At 36.4% G+C, this 20,535-nt stretch overlaps 1 protein-coding gene across 1 annotated transcript in view; it reads right to left on the reverse strand.

Annotated features, from left to right (window-relative positions):
- Positions 1–1,307: 1,307 nt before the first annotated feature.
- The window catches only part of LOC124644094, a 61,390-nt gene continuing 42,162 nt past the window's right edge, over positions 1,308–20,535 (reverse strand). The window contains exons 36-42 of the mRNA XM_047183307.1: positions 19,613–19,709; positions 19,044–19,146; positions 11,081–11,184; positions 9,023–9,175; positions 6,997–7,106; positions 5,005–5,169; positions 1,308–1,498 (exon numbers count right to left, since the gene is read on the reverse strand). Coding sequence (XP_047039263.1) covers positions 1,421–1,498; positions 5,005–5,169; positions 6,997–7,106; positions 9,023–9,175; positions 11,081–11,184; positions 19,044–19,146; positions 19,613–19,709 — 810 coding nt within the window. The 3' untranslated portion in view covers positions 1,308–1,420. The remainder of the gene's footprint in view (positions 1,499–5,004; positions 5,170–6,996; positions 7,107–9,022; positions 9,176–11,080; positions 11,185–19,043; positions 19,147–19,612; positions 19,710–20,535) is intronic.

Genomic DNA, 20,535 nt, shown 5'->3' on the forward strand with positions numbered 1-20,535 from the left:
GGACAGGGTCCATACAAAATCCGGCATTGTCCTTTGTTGCGCTTATAGTTTTTTAATTATTTCACAAAAACATTTCCTGCTGGCGTAACGTTACGCCAGCCAGACCTTTTTCTTTCTAATGGGAATATTTAAATATTACCTATAAAATTAGTTGTCTACATAAAGTAAATGTTGTGCCATATTTTGTATTGGTTCTTTCTTCGGTTGCGAAGTTATTCGAGATTTTGCTGGGGTAACGTTTTTGGTCTTGTAAATCGCGTGCATAACGCCAGACCCTCGACTCGCGCGTGATTCGCGCGTACTGCGCCCTTTCTGGACAAGCCCTAAGCGCAACAAAGGAGATGGCCAAATTTTCATAGTAAAAAAACCCAGAATCGACAGCAACAAAATGGGTACCAATGGGTTCATTATGATAGACCTTTGATGGTGCCAAAAAATCCAGTCTGTAATCCATGGGGTATAGGAGCTATATCATATTTTCACAAAAATAGGTTATGTTGAATTTATGTTGATTTTAAAGATTATTTGCATAAAGGACCATAAAAAACATGGTATACTAACGTTATACATGCGAAGAGTAACATCACCATAGTTACAGAGTTTTCCTGGTAATCAAAAGGTCTTGAGTTTGAGTTTTGACCCCCACCCATTGCACTATTGTCATGAACCACTCCAGATACCTACGACTAAATACCGCCTTACCTACTTGAAGAGGTTTCCCTGTTATGTGTAAACTTCTGAACTGGCAAAGGTTAATTTTTTTTTTAGCTTTTTAATCACTATTCACATTAGTGAAAAGTTCTCGTCAATGCGAATAATATAAGCCCAAACACGAGGTAGTTAATATTTACCATTGCCGAGTTCCCTTGAGCTTCTCTCTTCTCCATCATCAGGTCAGTTCTAAACCATCACTCGTGTATAGTGCTATAATAACAGACATATGTACACCTGAGTGTAAAGTTCTTACCCTATGCGCAACTTTTAATGAACTGCAAACAGAAAATTTAAGCTTTTGTATGTACTAAAATCTTCTTGGAAAAAAACCTTGTAAAAAGAGAACCCCATGGTTTTTAGATGATATGAAATACTTTTTGTAATCTACACATTATACTGAATCCAACCATACATACGAAGTTTCTGTCGACTCTGGGTTTTTTTTTGGCCATCTCCTTTATAAATGTGCGCAACAATTACAGAAGCCGCACAACTAATTATCTATAAGATTCAAATGACCATTGTCGACAACATCTGGCCTGGGTAACGGACACCAAAAAGTTAGGTGAAGAAGACTTCATTAATGAAACAACTGTTGTTGAAAGAAAGCAATAACTTTTATTGAAAAAATAAACAATGAGTACATAATTACGTACGTAGTAAAAAAGAGTAAGATATTATGATTCATATCAGTAGGTCCACTTGATTATAACCACGGTTCCCAATTCGACGGCGTTATTGATAAAATTCTTGGGTCTGTGCAGTGCTGTAGAAGACAGGACACCTGTAAAAAGAAAATGTAGTATTTAGAACATACTTGTATCAAATATTAGGAACAAAACTCCACTAAAGCTAAGCGGAAGGGAATGACATTCTAATGGTTGTTTAAAAACTTCTCCGCTCCACCTTGGTGGAATCTGAGCCTTAGGGTTTGATAGTTACTTTCGGTCAGGTCCACTCAATCTATCCGACATAAAATACCACTAGACACGATTATTAATTTATAGCCTTACTTAATTAAGACAATAGGTGCAAAGAAAAATACTGAAAAAAAAAACATGTTTACGTATCAAACGGTAGAAAGTGGGTACCTTCCCAACGCGCCGCGCTCCATTGATACAAGATTCGGGCAGCGCTCACAACAGGGTGTTCTTATAATATACGTCATGCATCATAATAATGAATTAATTTTTATTTTTAAATTATTCAAATATATATATCATTCCGAACACAGATGAGACAGATATCGACGTTGTCTTAAATCAGGACCTTCAACTCGATCTACCTCTAAATTCAATATCTCCTAGAGAGATCTACAGATATATTAAGTCGATGGATAACAACAAAGTCCCAGGATTTGATCTAGTTGACAAAAAAGTTTTGGAAGAACTGCCTCGCAAAGGAATAGTATATATTACCATTCTAGCCAACGCAATGTTAAGAATAGGTTATTTCCCTGAACTCTGGAAAGTATCTCAAATTATAATGATACATAAACCTGGCAAACCTGTCCACGAAGTATCATCGTACCGGCCAATCAGCTTACTGCCGGTTATGTCTAAGCTGTTTGAAAAGTGCTTGCTTCACAGATTCACCACTGCTCTTGCAGAAAAATCAGTCATACCTGACCATCAGTTTGGATTTCGGAAGGAACATGCCACTATAGAACAAGTGCATAGAGTATGCAAAACAGTGAGGAAGTCGTTTGAAAAGGGAGAATACTGCTCAGCGGCTTTTCTTGATATCCAATAGGCTTTTGATAGGGTGTGGCACAAGGGATTATTTTATAAAATAAAGAACATATTACCTCACACATTTTACGCCATTCTAAAGTCGTACCTATCTAATAGACTCTTCCAGGTACGGGAGAACGATTGTACCTCAAAGTTTTACGATATATCTGCAGGAGTGCCACAGGGGTCAGTGCTGGGACCAGTTCTGTACACTCCCTACACATCGGACTTACCACAGGGCTCTGGGGTTACAGTTGCAACATTCGCCGATGATACAGCCTTACTCACTTCGAGCAAGTGTCCCATTCAAGCTTCGCAGATACTTCAAATTAACCTAAATGAGATGGAGAAATGGCTAGGAAAATGGAGAATTGCTGCAAGTGTGTCTAAATCAGTGCATGTCACATTCTCTCTGCGCAAGGAAAATTGTGCTCCAGTGACTATAAATGGAATGCAACTACCACACCACACAACAGTTAAATACCTGGGGATGCATCTAGACCGCAAACTCACATGGCATAAACACATCCAGACAAAAAGAGAGGAGATAAAATCCAAATACAGGGACCTGCATTGGTTACTAGGCAGGAACTCTAAACTGGCTGTAGACAACAAGCTCTTGATCTATAAATCAATTCTTAAGCCCATATGGACATATGGGATAAAACTATGGGGTGCCGCCAGCGACTCCAATAAGATGATCATACAAAGGGTGCAAAACTACATCTTAAAACAAATATCAAATGCACCCTGGTTTAGCAGAATGTCAGATGTTCACGAAGTACTCGGCATACCGATGGTGAAAGAGGAAGTAAATCTTCATGCTGCCAGTTACAAAATTAGACTTCAGAAGCACCCAAACCAACTTGCGGGGCAGCTCACAATACCTGAGACCATTCGTCGGCTAAAAAAGCGGCGAGATATCTTCGACTTTTAGATTACGAAATAAAAGAAAGGTCCTGCTCTACTGGGAGCAGTGACCTACCCGCCACTTAAACTTCACCTTATCTGCTTATAGTCAGGAGACTGATCGCATGATTGCAAAAGGATTAAAAAAAAATATATTCAAATCTCATAAATATTTTTTTTTTATATGAACGTTTACTAGTCATTGGATACATGGCTGCCGTTGTAAGACGACTAAAAAGTCACGGTGTACAATTAAGTTATGGCCGGATTCTAGTTTTATCAGTTGCAACTGAGTGCCCATCTACTTTATGCAGCGACTGACTAGGTATCTAATCGACGCAACACAGTTATTGAATACATTTTGTAAATGGGTCTAGTAGCTGAAGAGAATATCATCCTCCGAACCTTTTCCCAATCATGTTGGGGTCGGCTTCCAGTCTAACCGGATTCAGCTGAGTACCAGTGCTTTACAAGAAGCGACTGCCTATCTGACCTCCTCAACCCAGTAACCCGGGCAACCCGATACCCCTTGGTTAGACTGGTGTCAGACTTTCTGGCTTCTGACTACCCGTAACGACTGCCAAGGATGTTCACTGACAGCCGGGACCTACAGTTTAACGTGCCATCCGAAACACAGTCAATGGTGTCTAAGATATACTTAGAAAGTACATACAAACTTAGAAAAGTTGCATTGGTACTTGCCTGACTTGGGATCGAACCCGTGCCCTCATACTTGAGGTTGGTCATTTACCCACTAAGCCACCACGACTTTTTAGCTAAAGAGAATAATCGTTGAAAAAAACGCTCCTCATATATGAATACAGTTCCTTTCAAATACAATTACTGATCCCAAGATATCTACTATAGTCTGTTTTTTAATCTCGTAGACTAAACTGACATTACGAGTGTGGACAGTTTATTGCAATTTTTAAATAGTGATGTGGCACAACCGAAACTTACCGTTGATAAAATCAAGTATCGTTTTTTACAATACGTTATCCTGAAAAAATGTAATTTAATTACTGGCATTCGTGTTAATCTGATTCAGATAATGACTCCATGTCTGAGGAATATTCTGAATCATCAGTTCGTATGGTGTCAAGTTCCATAGTTGCCGTATTTCTTAAGTTTTGCCGTTTCGTATGAGAAAAGGGGTAAGATTGCCGTTTTAACGCGTACGGGAACAACACTGATGGTGTCTATTTTTTTTTGTTTAATTTAAAGGCATTGAAACATGGTCGGATTACGCATGACGTTGCGTGGTCAGATTTCCCTGGCAGTTTGTAGCACGTCGTGCAGCCGTGTGTGTGTAAAGATATAACTTTAAATGAAAAATAAATTCGTCTATTATCGATAAAAAGTTACGATTCAACAAATCGGTATCGTTGGTACAACACTGCACAAAAGAGCTGGCAACATTATTTGTAAGTTTGACATTTTGCAAGTGTCAATTTAGTCTATGAGATTAAAAAACAGACTATACTGACTTCACGCTACTCAAAATGTACGAACAAAACACTACTAAGTACTTATTTGCGCACTGTGTCAAATATGTCTGACTTTGTATCGGTAGGTAGTTATTTTCCATGTAACAACTTCACAATGGTAAAGTTATATGACAAGACTCGTATAGAGATATTGAGATTACCTGTTCTTCAACGCTGTATGTTTCTTTCGGCACGAAATTCTCAAAAACTTGATCCAGCAACTTGATATATTCCACTTTGTACTTTTTGTTTGATTCTTCAATGCACTCTCTTGTAATTCCGTAGGACACTGCTTTTCCTTGCAATATGTTTATTACGTGTTTGAGCTAAAAATAAAGAGTTATAGTTCGGCCATTCAGAGAATGCGTTCCTGACACGTCGCGATTGAACTGACGACGTAACTTTGCAATGGCGTTGCAGTTACGATAAAAATATTTTTGCTGGTTGTTTACCGTTTTAACAATTGAGGAGCATTAAAACAACATTATTATATCAATAATCAATGAATGTTATAATTTTGTGCCAAACTGAGTGTCAAATAACTTGGTAAACAATATTTTTCTAAATCTATACTGCGCTATTACAAGGTTATGTCAGCGGTTTATATTTTGTAGTGCTGTGCTAAAAATAACAGGCAAGTATCGTAATCTGTTCTTATACAGTTATAATATAAAATAATACGTTTTGATTTTCTTTTTAAGAATTGGAAAATAATGGACTATAAGACTTAATTATAACTTTTATGAAATATAAAAATAAAACTATGACCAAACCGCATTTTTATACTTAGATTAAAAATGGTAACCCCAAATGGCGTTATGGGCCGCCATTTTGTGACGCTAAAACAGTCGTCCGTTGTCGTTTCGTGCGCATAGACCACGTTTTTCAAGTGTTTTCGATCTGTTTTTATTTGATTACCCGGCTTTTGTTAGACCGAGATATCAGGATTGATTCTGTTATTGATAATAATATAATTATACATGTAGGCGAAGATGATGATGAAGACACCACCTCCTCAAGCAAATCGGAGTCTGATTAATATTCTGTTCGCACATTCAATTCAATGTACTTGTAACAAAGAATAAATAAAACAATTTTATTATATGAATATTACCTTTTTTTGGTTTCCACTTAAATAACTAAAATATAAAACAAATGATTCCGCCAATTTAAAACGAAAATAATCTTAAAATAATGCGGCGGTTCATTTTGAAGGAACGGTAACGAACTCAGTGTTATGTTGTGCCCATCACTAGTCGTGACTAACTGATAGGTGTCAGGAACGCATTCTCTGAACGGCCGAAGTATAATTGTTAGAAAATTTTGTATATTACAGAACAAAGAGACAATTACCTAGACAAAATTTTACCAAATTCGAAAATGAAAGTAGGAATAAAAAAAAACAGCTTGAAAATCATAATACACCTTTTAAAAAAAATAAAAGATTCCGACGAATTGGGAACCTCTTCCATTTTGGAAAGCCGGTTCATCATCGGCCTAGCCTTTTTCCAACTACGTCGGTGTCGAACCAGTGTGCCACAACGAGTGACTGCCTATCTGACCTCCTCGACCCAATTACCCAGGCAACACAATACAGTAAGGTAAAACTGGTTATCAGACTTTCTACTACCCATAACGATTGCCAAAAATGTTTTTTTTTTTCAATCAGTAAAGCCGTTGTATCATGAAAATAACGAACTGAGATTCATATACAATATACAGGGTGTGTCGTTCACAATCACATTAAATCCTATCGCATATAATTTATGATATTCTATGGCGAATTGTAAAAAAAATAACCTAATCCATTCAGTGGTTTAACCACAGGAGTCATTTTCGTTTTTATAATTTACATCATGTGTAAAGCAGAGATAAAGTTAGGAGTATCGAATGTTTTGATCAGTTGACAGCTGTCAGTTTTCAAGGGAGAATTTCAGTTGTTTGTAATGACTGACTTTTATATGGTGTTCTAATTTTCACACATTTTTATTGTATTTACTTTGTTTGAAAAATTCATTTTTTTATTTTTATGTATTTTTCTTTTTTCTTTGTGTTAATCGGTATATATTAACCAGTATACTAACGCATTTCATTTAATGTGATTATGAACGACACACCCGATATGTTAGAATTAATAAATATAATATAGTTACCTCTTTAAATTCCGGTCCGCACCAATAGAAAGATGTCCTTATAAATGCTTCATAAAGTTTCACATTTTCTCTCAAACATAACATTATGGTTTGCAGACGACTTTCTAGTACTAAAACAAGTAAACATAATACTTTTATTAAAAAGCTGAACAGTTTGTTTCTGTTTCCTTGAGAGCGTCAATATGCGGGGCCCAGCAGGGCCAAGGCCTGCCGGGGCTGCGGGATTGTCCGAAAGAGTTACCGCAGCCCTTGTACATACGCGGCCTACGACGGAACACGATGGTGTTTAGTCAGTAACCCTCTTATTATAAAACGCGGTGTCAAATAAGTATCGGCTTTTGTACTACCTTTAAGTACGACCTTGAAAAAACGTTATTACAAAACGCAGTTTATCGCAAGTCCTATTACTATCTGTAGTACAAAAGATAAACCATCGAGCCCCCTAGTTTAACTGCAGTACTTAGTCGACAAACGTCAAATTCCGACATTATTTACTTTTGAGGTTATTTGTTTTGTGATGAAAAAAACAAAAGTGGATATAAATATGTGTGATTTGGAATACTTGGATGTGTTAGAATACTATTGAGAGTGTCCGGAGACCCAACAGAGTGCGTCATCGAGAAAATCTCTTCAAATTACCTGACGACAATTTTCGATATAAATATCGATTTACGTTTTTCGAAATAATACGAACAAGATTGTGTGATTGTGTTTCCAACATGTATCAGTGCGTTTGACTGTATAAATAGATACGGAATAAAAGATAGTTTTCTACTTTTATGTTGTTTCCTTTTTTTTTGGTAATTTAATGCACACGATATACTGTGTACTTATAAGTTATAGTGCATTTAATTTTGAAGAGGTTCTAATTAGATGCACAACGTCTTATTTAATCATTTAAATCGGGATGAAAATAATCCAAGTTATTCCTAACCTAAAAACAAAACATAACTCGGATACGCGCGCTGACGTTCCGTTATACGCGCAAACACCATAGTTGTTTAAAAGAGAATAATTGGATCGTGTATATCGTTAAAAGATACAAGAAATCTAAAATTACCATTAAATAATAAAACGTAATATTTTCAACTGCATAGATATTTGTTTTATTATCATAGTTATTTATTTTTCATCAAAATGCACTTAATAAAATAATGTAAAAAGGAACGGCGCATAGAATTCGGAACGATTGAACGAATGATTTAAATATTTGTTGCTTATAATCTGTGGATATTATTTGAACCACAGACAAATCGAAGTACCAAACAGTCTTCTCTTAGTCTACGTTTTTAATAAGGATGTAAAGACTATCGTAAGTACCGTAACAAACCAAGACGTCTTCAGTCTGGTTTAAACCACTACTTGTGGCAGTTTTTAAAATAAGAGGGTAAGAGTCTGACACTCCCTCACCGCTGATAAAAAAAGAGCGTTAATATCAGTAACTATAGACCCGATTTGAAAAAATGTTAAAGTATGGTCATCATCCTCCGAGCCTTTTTCCCAAACTATGTTGGGGTCGGCTTCCAGTCTAACCGGATACAGCTGAGTACCAGTGTGCCACAAGGAGCGACTGCCCTATCTGACCTCCTCAACCCAGTTACCGGGGCTTGTTATCGAAATTGCTCATTTATCGAGGAAGGCTATAGGCTACTTTTTATCTAGGTTCGTGCAGAGGTTTCCACGGGATGCGGGTGAAACCGGTGGCAGAAGCTAGTTGTATTATAATGCTGAAAAGTTTGTTTTTTGTATTTGTCTGGTCCAATTTGAAAACAATGTTGTTTTAAAGAAGCATGTTTATCAAGGGAGGCTATAATAGGCTACTGTTATCCAAGTGCGTGGAGTTGGTCTCAGGTCTTTTGGTTTTGGTTTAACTAACACACATAGTCTCTGATAGCCTATCAGGAACTTATCTGTCAAATAAATTACAACTCTTGGTGTCACAGCTGGCAGAAATGACCTCTTTAAGCAGCTTAAATTGCAGCTTGTATCTGGCAGATAGGCGTTAACTGCCGGATAGCTAAGTTACCTGTAACATCTGTGACAGCTACAATATTGGTAGTTAGCCTGGCGGGCGCGGGCTCGCGAGTGGCATACTGGCACGCGGACGTCCAGTCTACTGCACACAAGCCGCCGTCTCTCATACTGAACATTATATTTTGGAGGTGACGGTCGCCTACGCCTGAAAGGTGAAAAAAGGGGGGTTTGAATGACGAAAATGTGTAAAAGAAAAGCTTTCGAAATAATCCACTTATTACATAGAGGTATATTATGTCATCCAAACTAATATTATAAATGCGAAAGTAACTCTGTCTGTCTGTCTGTCTGTCTTTTTTTCACGCCTAAACTACTGAACCGATTTGTGTGAAATTTGGTACAGACATAGTTTGAAACTTGAGAAAGGACATAGGATAGTTTTTATTACAAAAAAAAAATCAAAAATAAAATTATTCCGGACATATAGCGCCATCTATTGGTCAAATCAAAAATCTGCTGGTAGTCACTATTCCACGCGAACGAAGTCGCGGGCAAAAGCTAGTACCTATATCATATCTGTTATAGAAATCCACCGTATATAAGTAGAAGAAAGAAAAACAAATTTGGTTGTTTGTAAAGTAGGTTTACGATTGAGATGTTTACGTGATAACGTCTTAATGGTGATATAAGTTCTTGGGAAGTAAGGAATAGGCATGATGACAAATTTTTAAATTCCTTTGTATGATGTAGGTATACGTCTATTTTATATGAAAAATTATTAATTTTAAGAAAATGCGAAGTTTTTTTTATCAAATAATTGCATTTTTCTCTGTCCACTTTGAATCCGGCGCGAAAACGCTTGTCAGTGTCATGTCGTCACTTGTGACGTCACGACTGAAATTACAAGACGCAAGTAAACAACGCTCGTGCAATAATTAAGTTTTTTGTGTTATTAGATATGAATTCGAAAGTGCATAGGTGTTGTGGGGTCCCCCAGTGTAAGAACACATCCAAAACAACTCCTGATAAGTTATTTGTGTACGTTCCTCACAATAAAAAAATACGAAACAAGTCGCTTAAACTTGCAAGGCGAGATTCAAAAGCAATATTGCCCAGGGTACAACTTTATTTTTGTGAAGATCACTTTGATGTAAGTTATTACATAGTTCTCTAGATTCTAACATAGAAGTTTTTTTAATTAAACTAATACACTTACATGAAAGTTTTTTTAAATTAAACTAGTATACTTACATGGAAGTTTTAACATTTCTAAATTCAGCTGAACAAAAATCTTTATTTGATGCCAAAAACTCTCTCAGCATTATGATATCAATTCTAGGCAAATTAGCGCTGTTTGCCTTGATAAATCTGGGCTCCATAACTCGTGTTATAAACAATTAATTAATTAAAAACAAAGATCGCAGTGGAAGTTCACAATAACGAAATGTGACGTTCGCGCGCTTTCGCGCGAGTTGTTTTGAGAGATGACGTCACGAGCTCTGATTAGTGTTCAAGATATCATGGCGGATTGCCTTATTTCGTAATTTTATTTTATAAAGATACATATTAATCACATTATTAATAAAGAAAACAATGCGCGTTTTATATTCCAAGTTTCAAGTTTAATTTAATAAATATATTATTTTAATGATTTTTGATTACTGTCATCATGCCTATTAATGAAGATAACAATTTTTTCAAATTTTAAATTACATCTATCGTTTTATTCACACTTTTGATGATAAATTTCGGGTGTAAAAATCTCCATTCGTTTGTATGCCGCTAGAGTGAGAGAGACGGAAGATCGGTCCACTCACTCGAACGCTATGCCAGCCTCCGCTCGTGAGGATTCCGCGTGACAAGTTTCACGGAATGACTGGCAGCGCTCGAGATGAGACGGGAGATCGGTCCGTCTCTCTCTCGTTATACCTGCGATCGCGCTCGTGAGGTTTTGGTGTGACACAAGTTTCTGAACATGTCACCCGACTAAAACGATTTTAAAGACGTTATCACGTCAAAACAGGAAAGAGAAACCATTTATTCAGACAAAATAGATAGACAAGTTAATGAGATACAAAATATTTGTAATATTACTAAAATAGGTACTTACCAAACAACCAACATAGGATAGTCATAAAACTTAATGTATCTTCGAACATTTTCTTCTTCTGTATAAATTCTTTGACACAAGAACAATTATTTTCTATAGCAGATCTGAAATCAATGAAAATCATTAAATGAGCTATTTAACACTGAAATATATTTTCAAATAGCTCCAGTAGTTCCTGAAATTAACGATTAACAGCCAGTTTCTTCATCAAAAGTAAAAGTCAAAGTAATGTCTAAAGTAAAAGTAAAAGTAGTCAAAATCGTTTTTTCAAGGCTAAAGTAACAGCAAAACTAATAGAAAAAACAAATTTGACCGTTACTTTTACTTTAGACATTACTTTAGCTTTTATTTTTAACTAGCTTCTGCCAGCGACTTCGTCCGCGTTAGAGTCGGACTTTGTGCAAAGAGAGGAAGAAATAATAAACACCAGCCCCTCCAATTATCTAAATCTATGCGTACCTACTGCTTCTTTAAGTAATAAAATGTAAACTATTAATAATTTGTAATTTGAACGAATATTTAAACACAAAAATAACTAATAGGTACCAACCTATTTTATAAAATAACAACAAAAGAAAGTTAAAAATAAATTATTTAAAACCTAAAAGTCGCGCAATAAGGTTGAACGCTCTGAATTCGCATCAATCGCACCAACAGCCAAATATTGTATGAAGCTCGCGCAGCCACCGCGCCGCGAGTCGCGTCGAGCGCGGCGACCGTTGCACAAAAATGATCCTTATAGCGTACGTGATTCAGTATTCGCGCGCGGTGGCTTATTACCGTTTTTCATGTATAACTTTGGTGTTTCTTTACCGGTTTAAATCATTTTTTTTTAATTAATAGATAATACTGTTAACTATGTTTAATTAGTGTGAGTGAGAGTGTTATAAACGAAATAGTAGACAAATATAATCAGAAAGCTCCGAACTGCTAAGCTACCGAGAGTTTTACGTGTTATTGTGAGTGAACCATAAAAGATAGACATATGCTGCCATGGGATATTTTTTACATAATTTTATGAAGAATATTTCCGTCGTACATGGTTTCTGTGTAGCTGTAACCATTAAGGCTGCACACGCGACGGAAGCTTAAAAAATGGAGTAACTTCTCCCGTTTTCCCAACATTTACCTTCACTATAATAATAATAATAATAAGCCCCGCAGGGCATCTGAGGCGGATGACGGGGAGTAGCGACCCCGCGGGGCTATATATCCGAGTGCTCCAGGGAGAGTATACTGTCCCCCATCTCCGGCCTGCCGGAGTGAAGTATGACGGGGGATAGGTCTCCCGCCTCTTGGCTTGCCTTCATCGGCCGGTCAGAGTGGAGTCGCTAGAGCAGGGTTAGCAGCCCGCTCGGAGGGTAGGTGCCTCGTGGTAAGTGGCGAGTGGGCCGGTGATGCTGGACCCACAGGGAGCGCGTGATCTGCGTTTAAAGTCCGCCGAGGTATCCTCACCCTTCTCAGCCGCTCATGTCCCTGTTGCCCTCTTGTTGCTTTTCAGTGACTGATTCCCGGGGGCCCAGTAAGTGAGTTGGCGAGTCTCCACCTGCCATTTTAACATGTATTTAATACATTGTCATCGGCAGGTGCCATAGCTCCCGTAGTTTCCCCATTCCTAGTCCATTAGCATCCCATCACAATAGCCTAAGTAGTTTTCATCTATAGTTAGCAATAGTTTAGCACAGAACCGGGGATTGTCCTTGGGTACATTTCTATAGTGTATACAGGGATAATCGTCGGTTTTGTGTCACCATTTCATTAAAGTTGTCTCAAAAGGGCTTCAGCGTGTTGGCTTCGGCCCCATGTTCGCCTCCCAAAAATCCGGGACTCTATAGTCCCGAGGTCTGGAAGAGACATACATTTATAATAATAATAAAGCTTTATTTCATTCCACATTTTGCATGCTTAATTGAGAGATATAAATATAAAATAACAACTAAAATCAAACAAATCCATATAAAATTACTTAAGTTTTAAAATACATTTTGAATAATTTTGAAATAAATAGATAGATTTTAATTTAATTCTATATAATGACTAAATTATTTCATTTAGTAAAATCAATTTAAAAAAATCAATTTAAAATTGGGTTGCGGTTTTAGTTGCTTAGTGTGGACCCCCTTCGGGTAAAAGCCTCCTCCAAGGACTTCCATCGTTCTCTTTGTCTAGCCAAGGATAACCAATTTTTCCCTGCTACCTTTGTCAGTTCATCTGACCATCTAGCGCCTGGGCGGCCTCTAGCCCTACGACCTCTAGGACCTCGCCATTTTACCACTCTGATGGTCCACCTGTCGTCGTCGTATCGGGCTAGGTGTCCCGCCCATCTCCATTTCATTTTCAGAGAGAAGGTTAAAGCGTCGGTTAATTGTGTTTTGCTGCGAATGAACTCATTTTTGACTTTGTCCCTTAATTTTACTCCCAATAAACTTCTTTCCATTCTTCTTTGAGTTGTTTGTATTTTGTTTCTAGCTTTTTGATCGAAAGTCCAGGTTTGACAGCCATAGGTAAGACATGGTAGAATCACTGAGTCCATAACAATTTTTTTGATTGACGGTTTGAGTTGTGATTTGAATATTTCTTTGTGTGCCCAGTACTTTTTCCACGTTATTGCTATTCTGCGATCTATTTCTTTCAAGTTTCTATCTTTTTTAAATGAAATCTGTTTGCCTAAATAGATGTAACTTTCTACAAACTCTAGTGGTGTTTTGCTTACAAATATGGACGCGGTGATGTGATTAGTCATTATTTTAGTCTTTTCCAAATTCATTTCTAGGCCGACCTTGATGCTAGCCTCATGTAGATCGTTTATCATATTGTTGAGTTGTGTAGGGTTCTCGGAGAATAGAATTATATCATCGGCGAAGCGGAGGTGGCTTAGGTATTTGCCGTTTATGTTTAATCCCTTCGTAGACCATTGTAAATTTTTCATCAGGTGTTGTAGTACAGCGATAAATAGTTTTGGTGAGAGCGGGTCGCCCTGTCTCACGCCTCTGTTTATTGTAATTCTTGCCCCCATTCGATCTAGTTTTATTCTGCTCGTACTTGCCGCGTATAAGTTTTTCAGGATGTTTATGTACTTGTCTTCAATGTTTATTGACTCTAAAGCTTCCCAGATGCTATCGTGCGATATAGTGTCAAAAGCTTTTTTGTAGTCAATGAACGCTACATATAAAGGCTTGCGGAATTCTGTGTATTTTTCGATTACCTGGTCTAGAACTTGTATGTGGTCGTGTGTGCTAAAGCCTGATCTGAAACCGGCTTGTTCTATCGGCTGGTGCGCGTCTATCTTTGATGTTATTCTTGTTAGAAGACAGGAGGCAAACAGTTTGTACAGGCAAGACATTAGGCTTATTGGGCGATAATTACCTACATCCTTTGGGTCGCCTTTTTTATACAACAGGATTATTTCTGATTCCGTCCATGAATGCGGCACGGCCTCCTCGTCTAATATTTTATTAAACAATATGTTTATAGGTTTCAATAGTAGGGATTTTGCAATTTTAATAAATTCATTTGATATTTTATCTTGGCCCTGGCTTTTTTCTGATTTTAGCTTTGTAATTTGAGTTAAGATTTCAGTGCCAGTAAAATCGGGAATGGGGGATGTATTATTGTTTTGGTTGGTAATTTTCCTGTGATGTGTGTTATTAAGCTGGCTGTAGAGGTTCGCATAGAAATCTGTGGCAACCTTTATGATGTCCATCCGGGTGTTAACGTTCCTCGAGTTCGGCTGAAGACTTGTGATCCAGGTCTTTGTTTTGTTTAATTCTTTGTACGCCTTTTTTGCTGACCTTGACTTATCAATGTGTTTTTTTATAGTATTTATTCTGTATGTATCGTAGCATCTCTTTATTTCCTTGTTAGTAGTTTTGTAGAGCTTTTTCAATTTTTCTTTGTCGTTTTTGTTTAATTTCGGTTTGTTTTGTAATTCGTTTCGTTCTTTCATAAGTTCTAGTGCTTCGTCGGAAAGTATTCTATTGTTTTTGTTTGTTTTTATGTTTTTAATGCTGTTCAATATAGAGTGCTCAATCTTATGGCAGTATTCGTTTGCATTATAGGAAGTGTTTGTCGATATAAGTTCAGGTATGTATTTTTTTAGATTTACGAGGTAAATATCTTGCTCTTTCGGTGTTTTCAGTGTGATTGACGGGTTGGAAAAGTTGCGTCTATTTCTTTTATTTACGTTTAAGTTTAATGTAGCTCGCAACATTCTGTGGTCTGAACCGAAAGGGACCGATGACAGAACCTCATATTTGGAAACAAGTTTTGGTTTTGTTATCATGATATAATCGATTTCATTTTTTGTGTTTTTGTCTGGAGATATCCATGTCCATCTCCTGTGCTTCTTCAAATTGAACATAGTGTTTGCTATTTTCAAATTGTTTTCATACGCATACTGAATCAGTCTCTCTCCACGAATGCTTCTGGCTCCATGTCCGTATTGTCCAGTCACTAAATGATCGTGACGATTCGGTTTCCCTATTTGAGCGTTGAAGTCGCCCATGGAGATAATGTATTCGGTCGAGATAGAGTCATGAGCTTTAGCAAGGTCTTCATAAAATGCATCGATTTCCTCCTGCGATGAGCTTTCAGTAGGCGCATGCGCTTGTATAAAGGCAAAAAGTGTCTTTTCCAGAATAATTTCCAGTATACACACTCGATCTGATATTCCGATAAAGGCTTTAATGTTTGCTTTGTACTTTTTCTTAACCAGAAAGCCTACACCCAGTTGGCCTTTGGTTAAGCCGATGTAGTACATAACGTAGTTATTGTCTTCAATAATATTTTCTCCGAGTCGGCGGATCTCGCACAGGCCCAGTATATCGTGATTGATGTTTTTTATTGCTTCTTTTAGTTCTATCAATTTAGTTGCGGACGAGAGCGATCGAACATTGAATGTGCATATGTTGTAATTGATTTTATTTTTTTCTATCCTTGGAGGGTTTTGGTCGCATACTCCCGCGGTGACCAGCCGTATTGGGAGTTTGGAAGTGGGTAGAGGGTCCGGCTGTAGTTGCTATACTATGTTGCTATGTGATGTTGGCTCCGAATAGTTATTACCGGTGTCTGCCTGAGTGAGAACTAGTTTTGGTTTTTGTATTATATAATCTTTCATGTTAGATACTTTGTTTTTCTTCGATGGTTGTCTAGCGGCGGCATTAACGGGTTGGTTCTTGTGGTTAACCTCTGGTGATTCCGATAGGTTTCTCTTGTTTAGTTGCTTGCTCGAAGAGTTGTTATCCCTTTGTAGAACTATCAGTTTATCGTATTTGATGAAGGCAGTATTGCCAGCTTCCTTTTCTTTCTGCAGTTGGGCTTGTAGTTCTCTGCGCTTTTTCAGGACGTCTATGGGGTAATCCTCCTTTATATAGTATTGTGTGTTTTGTAGGGTTTTTAGGTTTTTTTGGATCTTGATTTTGAGACCCATAGTGGTAAACGTTATAACTATCGGCCTGGGTTTATCGCCTTTCTTTCCTACTCTTCTGACAGCTTCGATGTTGTTATTGTCGCATGAGGCTTTAAAATACGTGTTTATTATTTCTATAATTGTGTTCAATAATTCTTCATAAGATTTTTCTTTGTCTTCAACTCCAAACAATACTAGATTTTTGCGTCTGATATGCCGTTCCAAGATACTTAATCTTATATTCTGTTCCTCTAATTTTGTTTCTAAAAATTCGTTCTTTAATTCTAAACTTTTAAATTTTTCGTTAATATTGCTGTTGATTGTGTTCTTTATATCTTCCTTCATGTCTACCATGTCTTGTTTGTGTTGTTTTAGGTCTTGTTGCATGTTCACCAACATACTTTTAATTTCTTCCATACTGTCGCTGATAGATCAACTTGCGTTTATGTAGTGTATATTTTTTAAATATTGTTTTACTCGCCCTCTAGTGTTGAGTTTTTTTTTTTTTTTTTTTTTTTTTTTTTTTTTTTTTTTTTTTTTTTTTTACACTACAAATATTTATTTTCTCGGTTTTGATATTTAACTTTGTAATATGTTCACATTACTACTGGATAAATAGTCCCAAAAATAGAAACCCAACGTCGATTTCGAACGCGGGGCACCCGGTGCATTCGACCTGGCAGGCAGGTTTTTTACCGTATGCGCCACCGAGACACTTGAACTACGATGCGAATTTGTTGATCACTATGTTCGTGTTCACAAAATGTCAAATGAAAAGACGGTGGCAGTAAAAATAAAAATTGTGATTTCTTCACTAAGTTTTAAAATAGTGTTTTGTCCAATATTTCGGTATCCTTTACATTTATACACTATACACTATTGTTTTTTTATGTTCTTAAATGTTTTTGTCACCAACAAATCACTACAACCGTGCACAAGAACTGGTTTCTCTCAAGGAAAAATTGTCAACAAAGAAAGTCACTTTTAGGCAATTCACAGTGAGCATTTTGTTTAGATAACATTTTCACACACGCATAATACTGTTCACAACACTCAGAATAAAGATTGGTGAAGATACAGTTCGTTAATATTTTGTTAAGATTTTTTTAGACGGGAGCCCAATGTTTGCTGACGGCGAACGCCATCTACCCCTACCTTACCTTCACTGCTCTGCTCCTATTGATCGTAGCGTGATGGAAAGTATCCTATAACCAGGAGTATGAAGAATATTTGTGCCAAGTTTCATTAAAATCCGTCCAGTAGTTTTTGTTTCCATAACGAACATACAGACAGACAGACAGACAGACAGACAGACAGACAGACAGACAGACAGACAGACAGACAGACAGACAAAAATTTTACTGATTGCATTTTTGGCATCAGTATCGATCACTAATCACCCTCTAATAGTTATTTTGGAAATATATTCAATGTACAGAATTGACCTCTCTACAGATTTATTATAAGTATAGATGAAGAAACTGGCTGTTAATCAAGCAAACCAAAATTTTTTTAGCTGCATATAATAATATCCTGCTAATATTATAAACGCGAAATTTTTGAATGTCCCATACATTCGTTACGTATGTTTGTTCCTCTCCCGTAAAAACTACTAGGTGCAAACTTGATATGCACACACACTTATTAGGCTTATATATATATCAGAATAAAATATAAGCCATATTTTCGGGAAGCAGGTGAAACCGTATGCAAAATCTATACTTCTAAAATTTACACAGACAATTTCGGTAGTTCCAAAGGTAAACAATTTTAAAATAACTTTAATTACAATTAATTTTCTAAATAAAATGCAGCTAAAAATCAATGTGAATAAATACAATATTAACCATTATTTTTTACATAAATTCATAGTAAACAAATAAACTACTACAGTCGACTCTCGTTAATTAAAACCTGATAATTCGAACCTCTCTTTAATTCAAAGTTATCACGAGTTCCCTACAAAATCTCTTTATATTTGAACTAAATCAATACATTTTTATGCTCTTGGTAATTCAAACAAAAAAATCATTGCTATATAACAAAATAACGCGTTATTTCGAATTCCTAGGCGTCCAACACTCGACAATTCAAAGTTGCAGAGAGAAAGAGGCGGAAAGATTCTAAGTCAGGAGTCTGAGAGCAGTCTGAGTAGCAGCAATCTGCTTTGACGCAAATCAGTATGACAGAGTTTTTTCGAAAATTAATTCACATTATGAATACATGTAGTTATGTGACTACCTTCACAAATGTGTCTTGAAACTTTTGACATTGTTATACAATATAACAATAATAAACATTACATTATTAAATAATAATTGATCAACACTTAATAATTCGAAGTTTTATTTATTTTCTCTCATAAATTTCGAACCATTTAATATTTCAAAAACTCGATAATTCGCAATATTTTAGGAGTCCCCCCAGTTTCGAATTAACGAGAGTCGACTGTATTTGTTTAATATGCATTTGTGTAAAAAGTCGTATCAAGATTGTTTACCTTAAGTGGCTATTCAAATGGATTACAGTTTGGTTTATATAAAAAATATTTCTTACCTCAACATATAGGGTGTGACTTTAGCACACATGTCGTTATATTGTTCCATTGCGAGAGATGGCGCTAATATTACTTTCTCATTCCATGGTTTATTTGGAGCAACTGAAAAAATAATATCGTTTTAGTAATTTTTCGTAACTCGTATGAAAAAATATGTAAAACAAAGTGTTTTTGTTTGTTTATGTTTTTTTTATCTGAATCAAAACATCCTAGGAATTTTGTATATGCAGAAATTTCTTCCTAAAAAGTACCATCTCCTAAATATAAGTTTAATTAAAAAAGTAGAAGTAGATAAAAATAACTATTTGGGTGACTCCAAACATTTATTTTAATAAAAAAAAAACTTTTGTAATAAGACTAGAAATGATTTTTTTTTTGTAGGATTTCAGCAGACTTTGGAGAGGTGTTTAGCAAATTCATTTATTTTGAACTCATTTGTTTGAATTCATTTATTTGCCTTTTCTTGTTTTAATGTAACTTGCTAGTTTCTCGCTCGCTGGATTTCATATTTTTGCCAAGTTTCACTTTTTTGAAAGATTTTTAAATAAATAATAAAACTATCACTTACTACTATTAATATCATGCTTTTCTTCAATAAGTTCTCTCAGTCGTACATGATCTTCTAAAAACTCTATTATAGCGGAGTCCTCACTTAATGGAGTTACCTGAAAAATATGAATACAATATTAATGAACCTGTTAAAAAGAGTAGGCCATTTTCTTCGTTTTCATTTTCTAAAATCTATCCTTTAATCTAAATCTTAACATCTGTCTAGCCCTTTCCCAACTATGTGGGGGTCGGCTTCCAGTCTAACCGGATTCAGCTGAGTACCAGTGCTTTACAAGAAGCGACTGCCTATCGGACCTCCTCAACCCAGTTACCCGGGAAACCCAATACCCCTCGGTAGGACTGGTTGTCAGACTTTCTAACTTATGACTACCCGTAACAACTGCCAAAGACTGCCTGGTCTCGGCTGTCTTTGGAACATCTTTGGCAGTCTTTTTTAGGAGTCAGAAGTCAGTAAGTCTGACGGGTTATTCCCGTTCGGTAACACTCTTTCGTGAACACTGTTGACGATCGGGAAAAAAAAGTTTCATTCGTTCACAGTGTTGACGAACGCTACTTATTATTTCTGGTAATTTCCGTTCGGTAACACCTTTCGTTCCTGTCGTCAACACTGTTGACGATCGGGAAAAAAAAGTTTCGTTCGTTCACAGTGTCCATGAATGCTGGTTTTTATTTGTTTGGATTTTTTAAATGTTTTAATGGATTATGTTAGATCTTTTAAAACACAATTAACTAGAAAATAAAAAAAATGGCCTTATCATGTCCATAATAACCATTTTACACTTTAAAAAAACCATGACATGTTTTATTTTATTTCTATAATTTAAAAATAAAAACCAGCATTCATGGACACTGTGAACGAACGAAACTTTTTTTTCCCGATCGTCAACAGTGTTGACGACAGGAACGAAAGGTGTTACCGAA

The sequence above is a fragment of the Helicoverpa zea genome, chromosome 29 (genome assembly GCF_022581195.2).
Source record: "Helicoverpa zea isolate HzStark_Cry1AcR chromosome 29, ilHelZeax1.1, whole genome shotgun sequence".
Classification (NCBI taxonomy): Eukaryota; Metazoa; Arthropoda; class Insecta; order Lepidoptera; family Noctuidae; genus Helicoverpa; species Helicoverpa zea.